This window comes from Morone saxatilis, unplaced genomic scaffold (assembly GCF_004916995.1).
Source record: "Morone saxatilis isolate NCDOM2014 unplaced genomic scaffold, NCSU_SB_2.0 Contig8, whole genome shotgun sequence".
Lineage (NCBI taxonomy): Eukaryota > Metazoa > Chordata > Actinopteri > Moronidae > Morone > Morone saxatilis.
Window position 1 is genome coordinate 4,359,794 of NW_023340257.1, and position 13,368 is coordinate 4,373,161.

General features: G+C 42.7%; 4 protein-coding genes across 4 annotated transcripts in view; 3 read left to right on the plus strand and 1 right to left on the minus strand.

The window, feature by feature from the left end:
- sars2 (seryl-tRNA synthetase 2, mitochondrial) overlaps nt 1-789 on the plus strand; it is a 7,142-nt gene extending 6,353 nt beyond the window's left edge. Inside the window, exon 16 of the mRNA XM_035679995.1 lies at nt 291-789. Within this exon, the coding sequence (XP_035535888.1) occupies nt 291-431 (141 nt within the window). The 3' untranslated portion in view covers nt 432-789. The remainder of the gene's footprint in view (nt 1-290) is intronic.
- Nucleotides 790-1,330: 541 nt separating this feature from the next.
- LOC118341678 (cilia- and flagella-associated protein 251) lies at nt 1,331-5,846 on the plus strand. Its single transcript, XM_035679997.1, has 6 exons — nt 1,331-1,539; nt 3,643-3,683; nt 3,821-3,890; nt 4,114-4,179; nt 4,287-5,275; nt 5,763-5,846. Exons 1-6 carry the CDS (start codon nt 1,494-1,496, stop codon nt 5,829-5,831), a joined length of 1,281 nt encoding a protein of 426 aa, XP_035535890.1. The 5' UTR covers nt 1,331-1,493; the 3' UTR covers nt 5,832-5,846.
- Nucleotides 5,847-6,300: 454 nt separating this feature from the next.
- Nucleotides 6,301-12,006, minus strand: LOC118341679 (inositol-tetrakisphosphate 1-kinase-like). The gene is made up of 10 exons (XM_035679998.1): nt 11,695-12,006; nt 11,329-11,353; nt 10,038-10,160; nt 9,677-9,794; nt 9,490-9,591; nt 9,205-9,245; nt 8,935-9,100; nt 8,572-8,639; nt 8,095-8,257; nt 6,301-8,002 (listed from the first exon to the last, which is right to left on the minus strand). The coding sequence occupies exons 1-10, from the start codon at nt 11,859-11,861 to the stop codon at nt 7,851-7,853; spliced, it is 1,125 nt and encodes a 374-aa protein (XP_035535891.1). The 5' UTR covers nt 11,862-12,006; the 3' UTR covers nt 6,301-7,850.
- The window catches only part of psma6l (proteasome 20S subunit alpha 6, like), a 4,699-nt gene continuing 3,333 nt past the window's right edge, over nt 12,003-13,368 (plus strand). Inside the window, exons 1-2 of the mRNA XM_035679999.1 lie at nt 12,003-12,330; nt 12,824-12,918. Of these exons, the coding sequence (XP_035535892.1) occupies nt 12,255-12,330; nt 12,824-12,918 (171 nt within the window). The 5' untranslated portion in view covers nt 12,003-12,254. The remainder of the gene's footprint in view (nt 12,331-12,823; nt 12,919-13,368) is intronic.

Genomic DNA, 13,368 nt, shown 5'->3' on the forward strand with positions numbered 1-13,368 from the left:
GTTTACATTTTCCTGAGGTGGAGAAATTGTGCAAGAAATATCACAGCTTGGCTCATTCAAGAGTTAGGGTTGGGTGAAATGACTAAACTCCAACCAGTTGTCAAATAATATAAAGAATTTCAAAAGACTCTTTTGATGTTAGGGATTTACTGCAACCCAGCTAGCGGAAACCCAGCTAATTCAAAACACTTCCAACATTTTTATGTCAAGACTTAAAAATCTGCTTAAATTTACATCACAGTGTTATTAATGATGCTAAATTGCATTACTGTTTCTCTCCATCTCCCCAGGAAGGAACAGTGCGTGTCCCCAAAGCCCTGCAGCCGTATTTCGGTCTGGAAGTGATCGAGAAGCCAAAGTACACTCCGCTGAAATACATCGGACCCAACCAGCACCACCAACCACCCAGGCCTGCTCCCAAGACCAGATAAGTAAGGTTGGAGCCAGTTCACATTCAACACCCTCAAGTCAGACAGGAAGTAGATATTTAATATGGATTTTTTATGGATATGGAGTTTCATACACTTTGCTCTATGTCCATTCACAAGTTGTTGATCTCCGCTGTTCCTCAAATGAAATGAAATACAGTGATTCAGTGAGTTGGAATTGAGTGCATCGATGTTTTGAGGCGACGGATCAGACCTCAACCTTACAGTTTACTATCACTGTAAATATATTTATGTCTTATTTTGTCAAATGTCATTGTGAATGTAAGCTTGTATGATTACTGTCCAGCTCATCAGGAGGACCATAACAAGAAATAACCAATAAAAGTGTTTATTTTCTGTCTCATGTGTTGCTCACTTGTGTTATTCTCGTGCCCCATCCTGTCATACATTATACACACATGAACACAGAAACACAGTCAATGACATTGTGACCTTGAGGGGGGTCCTGTAAATGGAGCACAGCAATAGAAACTGCACCCAGAGGTGACACACAGGCCTGTTACTATGTGTTACATTACCAGCTGTTACAAAGGATCAATAATTGTTGTGTAATTAAGTAATTAACAAGCAGCTTGGGGAGATGATGATGTTTGACCTTGCAAATAAACTGATTTAATGATGAATAGTATTCACTCACTGGGTATACACACACACACACACACACACACACATATAGATATATGGTGGGATTTGAATAGAGTGGAATTACAGAGATGTTAATTTTCTATGTAGCTACTTTTGCACCCCTGAAGCCCTGAAAATGGTCCACGGACCCAGCTTTGGGAAACACTTGAAAGAATCTGCTCAGATACACTGATTAAATACCGCGAATCCTCAAACATTTTGTTAACACACTAAGTACAGGGCGACCATCTGACATCTCTGGCACCTTAACAGGGTTTGATCTGGTCTCAGTCACCTGACACACACACACACACACACACACACAGTGCTCGGCTCCACCTCGCTCGGCGGGTGTGTGAAGAAGATACAGCCCGTTATTTCAAGGTTATCTCCTGCAGGAACCTCACTTGTCCGGATCCTATGGGAATTTTGATAACCGCAGTTTTTCTCTGGGCTGCCGTCGGAGGTAAGCATCCATCACACTCACCGCACCGACACACTGTGTGTTCATATTGGGGCGCTCAGTGGGAAATGACGGTACAAAATGCGAGTGATAGCTCTCAGCAGGCTGCACCGGAGACAAGCCTCATCGTTCACACACTGCTGCCTCGGCTGTAGCCCCTGTTATTCTTTTCACCGGCTCGAAACCAGCCGTGGGCTCCAAACACACGGAACTAAATGCGTTAGAACAATACTTTATGGGGCAGACTGGAGGTGTATGCTAACCTAACGGCGGAAGCCTCAGGGGTTTACACTAATAGGCTAAACAAAAGCGTTGTTACATAATTTGTTATGCGCCCACCTTTCTGTGTGTGTCTGCTGGACCGACGGGGCTGGTGCTGGCTGGGATGGAGATTGTCAACACAAGCATATTTGACTATACTGGAAACAGTCCTCCTGAACAGCACACAGTAGGAATTAAAGCTGTGCACAGGTGAGCGGAACAGAGCTCGGTGGGAACGCGTTAATGAGTTAAAGTAAGTGTACAGAGCCCCACCATCTCACACACGGCTGTGGAAATAGGGTAAATGTTAGTCTGCAGTGGTGTTACGCGCAGTGTTATGCAGTAACAGGCGATAACCTACATAGAGCACGCTATATAAACTGTTTGTGGCTCTGTTTCTCCGTCAGTCCCCATCCAATCACAGTGACAGCTATGTGTACTTGAAAACATAGACTATATGTCACCACAGAACCAGCAGCTGTAGGTAAGGTAACTGTATTACTGCTGCTCGACGTCAATCAAATGCCAAGAGAGGAGTGGTATCATTTAAAAGTCATTACTGCGCATCTCCCAGCCCCTATAGGTGCACATGTATATTTCTGATTCACATGTGGCTCTAGGTTTTAGTCAAGGCAACATTTTGGAGCTGAATTTGTCAAATCATTTGGTCCATTAACCAACTGCAGTCCCCTAACTTGGATGCTTTGGATTTTTTATTTTTTTTTAAATGGAGTTTGGTTGACCATGGGCTCAGGCAGCTGGACAAGCCAATAAACCCAGAGCTAGATCACAGCGTTAATTATGGGCCCGGGGTGTCACAGCTTAGACAGAGAGTGGAAAACACACACATACACACACACACACACACCATCACATGGACCTGCAGGCATTACAGGGCCAAACTGTAGGCAGCTCACGTGTCTGCAGGGAGGGGGGGTTCATCAGTGGACATGGTGTCAATTAGTCCAATTGATCCTGATCTGTACTGATCTGGCTTTGTGCTGACACAGACCACAGAGTTTAAATCAAACATACAGCTTCTACATGTGTCATGTAAGGTGAAGGAACCAATGCACCGGAGTCTGTATCATATCTGCTGTGGAAGAGTTTCATAACAAGTCAATTAAAGCAACGCCTGTTTAGATAAGGAAGTGAATAGTTGATTATTTTAATTATTAAGATTCTAGTCAATCCACCATCACTGGAATATTAAAATATTTTGTAAATATAAATGTTTAATTTGAGTTTGATTGACTTAATTTGGTTTGGTAGTGGACATTTGACAGAAAACAGGAACATCTTTCTAACCTGGCCAAATTATCTGACATTATTGACGGCTGACATTTGGATTCAGGACTAAATGAAGGCGCCGTGATTCAACAGCATCATATCTTGCACCCAAATACAAAACAATAAGCTGCAGGCTGAACATGGATTGTGATCTATACCGACATTTAGGTTTAGATTAGATTCAGTGTATCTCCGTGAGAAAAAGGCACTCATGGCCCTGCTTAGTGTGCCTTTAATGATCTGCTGGCAGGCGGGGATTGGTGACAGATTTAGCCCTGGTGGGAAACTACCTGCTAGCTAAAGCCTCTGGGAGTGTCTGCATCCTGGAGAGAGAGGGAGATGGAGTTAAGCTTCTTTGCTGTGACGCTTTACCAAGGTAACTGTGCTTACCTTAATGAGGGAACAGTTCCACCCACGCCCTAACAACAAACTAGTTCATCTGTGGTGCTGGGTGACATAGTTTGGTGCAGTTTTTGCCGCTGCAGAAATGCTAAATGTATTGATTTGTGTTTCCATTCTCCCTCACACTCCCTCATCTCTCTCTCTGTGCCTCAGTGGGAAGCCGGCCAGTAACCTCACCCCTTAATGATGCAAAGGTCAGAAACAAGTCCTTTCTATTTCCCCTATCAATCAGCATAATATATATATATGTATATATATATGTTTTTATTACCAGTAGCCATAATTGCCAGTAATTGTGTGTGTTTTTCCATTTTCTGTATTGTGCTTCTAGGTTGAATGTATTATTCAGGAGACACTGAATGAAGACGGGTCACAACATGAGTGTGGCCCACAGCTAGCAGGTGACATTTCTAATTATCTGATCTATCTATGATTTATATCATTAGCTTTGTCTTTGCCTTTTTTGCTGATATTTATCCTCATTCTGGTCTGTGTTGCCTGTTTTGCCACATTCCTTTTGTTGTTACATTTGACAGTTACATGTTACATTTGTAGATGTTGGTATTCTGCACTTCCTTTTGTTGTGCTATTATTCTGGAGTGTTGTGTCTTCATTATTTTGCAGAGGAACTTGATGAGGTGCAAAGACATCAGGGTCTGCTCAGGGAGCTGCAGAAGCTGGCTGTTGATGGTACAAACAACTCACTTTGGTGTATTTTAACGTACTTGTCACTGTTATAAAACATAGAAAGACCAGTTTGGTGTTTAATTTCTTTTTGCTATAAATTACTGTTGCAGAGAAAGAAAGGGAGCAAGAGGATGAGAAGCAGCGATATGAGTACAACCTGGCTGACGATGAGAGCGACTTCGAGCCGGGGGATGAGGAGGCGAAGGAGGAGGGAGACGTGACCGACCTTGCAAAAAAGACAGAAGACAAGACAGTGGAAGATGACACCAAGCAGAAGATAATGGAGGAGCCCCGCATAGAGGACACAGGGAGGGACAATGAAGAGGAGAGAGCCAAGGAGCTTGAGGAGCTGCTGGCTGAAGAGATCACTAAGAAAGGGAAGGAGGAGAGGAATGATGAAGAGCTCAAAGAACTGCTGAAAGAGCTGAAGAAGAAACGCTATGAGGCGGTGAAGGAGAGGGAGATCCAGAAGGGCTCAGGAGCAGAACAGAAAGAAGAGGTGGAGCAAAAGAAGGAGAAGGAGAACAAAGAGAGGGAGGGAGATACAGAGGAGAACTTGGAGAAGCAGAGGATGGAGGAGAGGAGGAAGAACGAGGTGGAACTGATGGTAGAGAAGGAGAAGGTAGAGAAGGAGCTAAAGGAGCTGCTCAAAGAGCAGGACAGCAAAAGCAAGCTAGAGCAGGAGAGGGAGAGGAAAGAGAAGCAGGAGGAGCTGGAAGAACTCGTCAGGAAGATGAAACGAGTGCAGGAGGAGGAAAAGCAGGAGACGCAGGTTGGGAAGAAAGAGGACGGCATGGACAAAAGCGCAGCGGACGAGAAGAGTGACAAGAAGGAGGGCGAAGAAGGAAAGGAGCCCGATAAGAAAGCAGAGAATGAGGTCAAGAAGAAGGAGGAGGCGGCGGAGGTGAAGGAGCCGCAGCAGAAGAGAGTGATGGAGAAAGCGAGTGATGAAGCTACGCAGCAGTTTGACAGAGAGAGGTACAAGGATGAGGAAGAGGAGGAGGGTGAGGAAGATGAGGATGAATTCGTCAGAGAGGATGATGAGGGGCAACAGGAGGAGGATGATGAGGAGGGTGATGCCGAGGAAGATGAAGGGGAGGTAAGTTGGTGCAAATAATATGACGTGTATATGTGTGTGTGTGTGTGTGTGTGTGTTTTAACACTTTATACTACAGCCTGCAAAGTACAGTTTAATTATTTATTATATAGGTGGAACTAATTAAATACTCATAGTGTAATTATAGTGTACAAGGACAAATATGTAAGCACATGCGAAAGTGCAGGAAGTCAGTCAATTAAAGAAACTTCTTACATTTTGCATCTTAACAATACAGTGTTTACAATATACAATAGGTGTCTGCTTTTTCATGACCCACCATTAGGTATCAGTTTTGGACCTCCAAGGGAAAAAGTACATATTTAAAGTGAACCACATAGTTCAAAATGTATATACAGTGCTTCTATGTTCCTCCCTCCAACTACCAGCAGGCACCCATTATTAGCTATATGTACAACATATTTTCCCTTTGCACTGTATGTCATATATATGACTGTGTGTCATATATTCTCATTTTGTCTGGCCACAGGAGCTGCTGGAGATTGAAGCAGAGTTGCGTAAAGTTGCTGCAGAGCTGAGGGAGCTTCGCAGAGGATAAGACACACACACACACAGCAGACTGACAAGACCCTTTGTTGCATTCACAGTCACACATCCAGCTCACACATTTTCCATTTAACAGCCTTCAAGTCCCTGCAGCACTCAGAGAAATGTCTTCAGATGTTATTCTGTAGATGGACATTAGTAGAAACTGTACATACTGTTGATTAATTTTTGCTTTTAGATTGCCAGGAAAATGCTGTTGACATTTCCTCTTTGCTCATTCGAATGTGTCTGAGTTTCGAGGAAAAAGAGACACATTTTTCTAAAGAATTTGAAAGATGTGTCCATCTCCGCTCGTGTCTCTGTCTCAGTAAATGCTGTTTGTAAGGTAGACAGGTGATTTCACTTCAGCTGTAAATGGCCATGGATGCAAAGCATTCAGCACTTTTATTGAAACGTTATTTTTGACTGCAGATTGCCAACCACACAAACACCATCATTTGAAATCTGAGTCATGAATCCTGGCAAGCAGTGCTTCTTTTCTCTGAAGGTATCATCCTTGATGGTGTGTTCTTTGTGGGAAAAACTGATTCCCTACTATAAGTAATATGTGTATTTCAATATCTATTTTGTGCAATAATTGATGTAAGCTGTTCCTGCTGTTTTGACTGTTAAAAATATGCATTACTTATATTTCTACACAGGAGTAAGTCATTATTTCCTCTCCGTTTCTTTGATGATAAAGTAGAAACAAGGATTGTGTTTCATTTGGCTCACGCACTGTTAAAACCAGACTGTTTGTGACGAACCAGGGTGACGCGAACAAAACGTGAAAAGTCTGCACGCTGACACACATGTCAGATGTTAAGTTTGTCTTGAGTGTGGTTAGTATGTGGCGTCAGTACGTGATGTACTTAGAGCTTACAAGGTCTAAAAGTGTCACTTCAGGTTCTCAGCCAGCTTTGCACTCTTATCTTAACAAGCCAAGGAGTAGTCGAGGGAAGAGGGAGACACTAAAGCCATTCTGTCTTTTGGTAACAATAACATTGATAAATGCTCAGTAGTGTTACATCACAGTTTTCATGGCAGTCATGTCATTTGTGTAAATATCAGATATCATGGTCTGTAAGCCAAGGTCATAGGAAATATGAAGCAACAGCGCCCCCAAGAGGACACTGGGTAGAAATGCACACAGTTGCAGGGTAAACAGGGTTGCCATTGGAGGCCCACTTACTGCAATAACACAATATAGAATAGAGCACATATGAATGCAATAATTAGCCAAATAATGAATTATTTAATATATTTAAATATGTATTCCAAATGCATCATATAGTACTCATACAGCAGATATAATCTCTTTTTCTACACAGCCAAGATTTACAATACATTTATGTATTTCAACACTGGCAAAGTAGCCGGTCGACTTGTGTAAACACGTAGTAAAAATAACACATATGATCAGTCAACACTGATTCTCACGCTCATTACTGTCTATTCCAAAGATGAGATGTTTGTTCACTTGCGAATAAATGAAAAATTAATGTACTGTAGTTTTCTTTTTTCTATAGAAGTGCAAAAATGTTTCCACAAAATGTATCTTACAAACCAGCAAGGAAGACGTAGGAAATGTCTGCAGGGGGGTGACACAAGGGCATAGAGGACATTTCGAACAACAGGAAAGAAAAATTATAACAAAAACACCATTTGTAATGTTACTGGCCAGTCAGAGTGCTGTATTTTGTGCCTGCTGTATCTTCTTCTATGCTACCTGTCAATCAATAAACGCAAAGTGTATTAAACTGTTACTTGTTGTCGTTTGGTTTGTCGACTTGTTAAGAGAACAGAATCACTTAACAGTACAAAATCATTAGTGTGATTTACAGGGGATACACTTTAGGATCAAGTCATGTTAACAAATTACAAATAAATAACTTCTTACAATTGAAGCAAAGTCTTGGAAACAGCTGAGTTTGGTCCCAACGAAACAGCGAAAAAGCCGGTGCCGATGACTTTATTTGTCCTAGGAAGCTGATGAAACACAGAACAACCTGCGATCTGTTCCTGAGGTGACTCAAAGGCCAGTTGTTGCAGGACATGGACCACTTGTAGTCTGTGCTGACTCAGGAGAGCCTGTAGCCTGGGGACCAGCAGAGGTCTGTTTGTCCAACACATACTCAATGTGGCTAAGCAGAGAGGAGAAAAACTGGGGCACTCCCTCATAGCCTGAGAGGGAGAGAGAGAGAGAGAGAGAGAAGTTTATCAGAACATCAATGTGTGTGCGTGTATGTTCGTGTGTGTGTGTACAGCTACAGTACCTGGGAAGATGTTGATGTCGATGACGGTGAGAGTGTGTGTGTGTATGTTAATGATGACGTCCACGCCGAACAAGGCCATGCCGAGCTGGACTTGTAGCTCTTTGACCAGGGCGGCCACGGCCTCTGAGCTGGGGGGAGGCAGGCAGGGCATCTGCTCATCCAGCTTGGAGAACAGAAGAAGAAAGAAAATTTTTAGGTTGGATTTCAGCCTAGTCAGGTGCCAAATCGGTGAGGGTCTACCTGTAAATTTAGACTGAACTATTGACAGTATGTATGTGCACCTTAAATGATGCTTATTCCAGCAGTTTTGCAGACATATTAGCCTTTAAGTTAGGATACGTTAATATAAAGCATACAATATGGTGCTTACTTCTTCTAAAAGAATCTAGGAAGAAATTTTCTCATACTGAAGATCATTAGTTTGACGCATACGTACATGGCTTGTCATTAATGTGTGATGCCACTTGTATTACTTACAGCTGTAAGATCAGAGCTTGACTCTGGCTTTGACACCTGATGGCTGTTAAAGAAAATGGTTTTCCGGTCTGGAAGCAGAGAAAACCATAATTGGAACGGTTACAGGGAACAGACCGAGCAAAGAAAAACAAGGTAGCCTAACAGAGTACAAAGCAAGAAAGCAGGCACATGGCATGACAGGGCAGGAAAAGAAATTACAATACAGAGGAGGGAAGTAAAAGAAAAGACAAGACAGGAAAGGAAAGTATGGGAAAGGAAGAGGCAGGAAAGGTAAGAAAAGAAAGAAAAAAAACTAACAGGGCAGGGAATTTAAGGAAAGGCAGGAAAATATCTTATATTTTTGTCGGTCTGGTGCAGACTGACCACAGGGACCGGAGGGGAAGTTCTTGAGCGAGGGTCTCTCTACGCAGAAATGCCTGTCTCCAACCACAAACACCTTGTGCAGAACAGCTCCGTGGTTGACAAAGCTCTGGAGCAGACAGGGAGGATGGATATCAGCCAGACTCCCTGCACTGAAGATCAGAGACATCTGCACACACACCGCACCGTAAATGAACAGAGAGTAAATACCCAACAGTGATTGAACGAAACAAACACGACTGCACAGGTACGATTTTCAAGCAAACCACTCACCTCATGGGAAAGTGAGCCGTGTGCCACTCTGGTTTTACAAACTGGGGTCAACAGAGAAAAAGAGGAAGTGTTTGTGGGTTCTGTCATACTTTATGAGAAAGCAAAAAGGAAAGAAGGATATTCAAATTCAGAAGTGTGAGAACCATGACAGCCTGAGAAACGGCTGCCACACATGAGCTTTTAGGCTTCACTTACACGCGCAAAGAAGCTGAAAGGTGGTTACGTAATTTAACTTAACTAGTGAAATTAAAGATAAGGCTTCAGAAAGACAGAGAGTGAACTGACTGAGAGGAAAGCTTAGGCCCTGGGTCATCACAGCCTGTTGAATGGATGACAGGTCACTGTCACTGTGGATCTCTAGGTAAGGCGGACTGCAGATACGCCAGTCTGATGGACAGAATATAACAGGAAGCTGTGTTAGTATCTACAAGCGACAGTAAACTACAATACACACTATGAAGCTGCAGTTCACCTCGGAGTGAATTGTGGAGCTTGCTCATGATCCGATAAGAGGCAAAGCGGTCTAGTAGCTGGGTCATGGCGGGCAGGGGGTCCAGAAGAACTGTACTGGGATGAGCTGACACATAACTCTGCAATGTAAAAGAGAGATGGAGAAATCTTCTCACTTCCAATGTGAATTAATGGATAATTACTTATTAACAAGAATGCAGTTGCAAAGAAAATTAATATTCCTGTTAAAAAGGACCTCAGTGCAGGACATACACATATTCCTCCATGCATACATTTCATACAAGTGAATTTTTCTCCCACTTTGCCCAGTCAGACTTCCATGTTCTGAGCGGATTAAAAGGTCTTTTACAACGCAGCCCTACCTGGAAGTTGGCAAGGAGCTGCTGCGATTGGCTGTCATGCTCAGCCTCCACGATGACATCAGACAGCTTGTGAACGATAACGTCAAAGGGTCCCTGGGGTACCAGTGGCTGCGCAAGGTCAATCTGACAGAGGAGAGGAACACATTCACAACCTATGTAGTGAATCTGTCACACTACATTTTCCACAATACTTTTCATTTGAATTGTCTTCAGGTAATGTTTGGGAATATATGTAAATGACATACAATATTAAAGGTGTACTATATTATAGTCAGCATTGCTGCTTTGGTGTGTAAGGGAAGGGATGCATCTCTTGTGATAAACTAAAGACTACGTGTTGTCTGCACCGCTTTCCTCACCAACTGGTCAACAGAGACTTGTCAACATGTTTTGAAATAGTAAACCAACCAGGACTTTTGACTCTTGCGTAAAACAAACGTTCAGTTTTCCTCATTACAGACATTTTGATTAGTCATACCAGGAAAAGCAGCGGTGATAATACAAAAATGTAAAACTGTATTTTGTCTTTTATTGCAGTTTAATTTAACAGGAAATTTTATTTAAAAAAACGTGTTAAATTTATTTGTAACACATTAATGTCGTTTGTGTCCACATGCACTCTTTAACTTAACTGAATTGTGGTCAGGGTTTTTTTTATTTTTCACCCCACCACACTGCAGTTCAGTGCTCCTTGTATAGCAGCAGGTTTCTGTGAACTGTGAACCCGAGGTCAGACAATGTGAAACGCAGTGTGGGAGCTGACTGGCGCTACATATTTTCTCTGCAATGATCTCATTTGTTTATTGTAACTATTGACTATTCTCACTGCTATTTGTGGTGTCACTGTGTAAAAAGGTCTCTCTCACGCTCCTGTACAGATATTCACATGCAGTTACAATCAGGCAGCCATTGTTCATGGTTTTGCTACGAAGAAGATTACAGGAGGGGGCTGCAGGTGGCTGTGACATGGATTACTAAAGTTGTGGACATGTGTACATGACATGTGTGTGTCTGTGGGTGCACGGTTTTCCCAAACTACTGCCATGCTTTAACTGTAACTGCTTAACCTGTGGACTAAAATTACAACATGCTGTGTGTGATTGTTTGTGCGTCTTATGGCATTTATAAAAAATCATGCATGCAGATTCATCTTCACGTGCACAGTCACAGGGACCCTCACATACACACACACGGATGAAATGGCAAATCCTCTTCCTTATTTTTCACCACACACTTGCATTTATTCAAACCTTTATTGATTTCATTTCTATATGTGAAGAAAAACACTTACCTCCACCACTTCTACTCCATGGCCCCTGCAGGACAAATACTGAAATGTTTATAGTCTGAAGGTTATCATTACACAGTCACCTGATGTCAAACAGGGCTGCCAATAAATAAAGCTCCTCAAGCAGCAATGAAGCCTCATATGGATAAAGAACTGCACAACTGTCCGGGTGCCAGTTGGTATTACAGTAGTCATTATTACATTTTCCCTAACCGAGGTAACCTGTACTGCTGTTCAAAGAAAATGAAATAAAACTCAACCCCACATTTCGCCTTTGAATATCTAATGAATTGGCCCCACTATGAGGGCCTGCCCATTCACTCATTAAATATACATACATTAAAAAGTCCAAAATCCGCATCAACTTACGCACAGAAGTCTGCAAACGCGTCCAGGTTCATCCTCCTGCGTTTCTTATGGCTGAGACAGAAGCCAACCCTGCGGCCTGACATTTGGCTGTGAGTGCGGGGGCCAGCAGCAGCTGAGTGACCGCAGAGAGAGCCGGAGAGAGGGATGTCTGCCCCGCTGCTCTCCATTCATCCCTCCCCCTGATATTTCTGCTGACTGCTGAAGTCTTTAACAATGCCTCTGTCCTTTAAGGAGCGCTTCTTCCACAGTCATGGAAACTTTCCCACAGGTGAAAGGAGAGGGGCCCAGTCTAAAGTCACTCGACTTCCTTATTGCTGCCATCCAATAATAATGAGTGTGGCCGATGGAGGAGCTGCTAGCTCACTGAACAACAACTGAAAGAGAAAGTAAAAACCTGTCGGGGAAGTATCCATTATCCTGCTGCAACAACAGGCATGCTGCTTCATATCTACTGAGCGTCAAAAAGAAAAGAATAGCCGATTGTTCGGGACGATATAAAGATATATAAGATATATATTAAAGTGTCGTGAAGTTCATCTGAGGTCACGAGGAGAGAAAAAATGTCGCGCGGTTCAAACGCAGGTTTCGACAGACACATCACCATCTTCTCCCCGGAGGGCCGCCTCTACCAAGTCGGTAAGACTCACATTTTAACCGCTTCTTCAGTCCTGGAGCATAGTTACATTTTCTACTACACAAGAGGAGTGTACTGCCATTACAACGTGTTATTACTAAACCTACTGTTCGTACAAACAAGACTAAAATGCTTCAAAAATATGATTAGCTACCCGGGTAGCTAAAGGGGTTAGCCGGCCGGGTGTTAGTGTCTGGGTGGAGTGCAGTTAGCATCACAAACTGTACGAAAGTTTGCTTTTTGTTTAAAAAGTTATTTTTTTTGTAATACACTCCGCCATTATAAGTCAAATTTAAAGTTAAAGTTTTGATGTGATTTGACACATTAAAGTGTGTTGACTTCTCCAGTGGTAGCTATAGGTTACGTTCATTATTTGTCACGTTACTATGTCTTTATATTGACAGTGTGCTGTGTTGTTGGTTCTGTTCTGTCACATTCAAAACTTTGTCCTCTGTGTTATTTCATTCTGTGTGTGTCACATGTGCTTTCATGCAGAGTATGCCTTCAAAGCCATCTCCCAGAGCGGGTTGACATCTGTGGGGATCCGGGGGTCAGACACTGTTGTGGTGGTCACACAAAAGAAAATACCTGTAAGATATTACACACACACACACACACACATACTCACTTGCATGGTGGTGATCTGAGTTGAAGCGAAACAGTGAAGCCTCACAGGAGTCATGACTCCAGCTTTTTGCTGACTAAACTTGTCAAATATATGAACATAAGATAATGCCATAAGAATGCCAGTACTCACATTACCAAGCCAGAGACTACTTTAAGGAAGACACACAGAAAGAAGATTAAAGTTACTCCACGTCCTGTCAGTTTTAATGTCTAATCATCATAATCAGGGATAAGTGAGCGGTAAGGTATGTCCGTAGGTAGAGCAACATTTTGGAAAAAGCTGAATTCATTAATGGAGCGAAGCCTGCGAGCTATAGGCAGTCAACTCGAGCTGCGCTGATATACACACATGACATGCCTCACTGTAGGCTCCGGCTGGGGGTTAAGGCATTTGTGCATCACTCCCCAATATC

Coding starts and splice junctions, on each gene's coding strand:
- LOC118341678 (XM_035679997.1), top strand. CDS start 1,494: ATGGGAATTTTGATAACCGCAGTTTTTCTCTGGGCTGCCGTCGGAG. Junction 3,684..3,820: donor CACCCCTTAATGATGCAAAG/GTCAGAAACAAG, acceptor TTGTGCTTCTAG/GTTGAATGTATTATTCAGGA. Junction 5,276..5,762: donor CCGAGGAAGATGAAGGGGAG/GTAAGTTGGTGC, acceptor GTCTGGCCACAG/GAGCTGCTGGAGATTGAAGC.
- LOC118341679 (XM_035679998.1), bottom strand. CDS start 11,861: ATGGAGAGCAGCGGGGCAGACATCCCTCTCTCCGGCTCTCTCTGCGGT. Junction 11,354..11,694: donor GCGTTTGCAGACTTCTGTGC/GTAAGTTGATGC, acceptor TTTGTCCTGCAG/GGGCCATGGAGTAGAAGTGG. Junction 9,795..10,037: donor AGCTCCTTGCCAACTTCCAG/GTAGGGCTGCGT, acceptor TTTACATTGCAG/AGTTATGTGTCAGCTCATCC.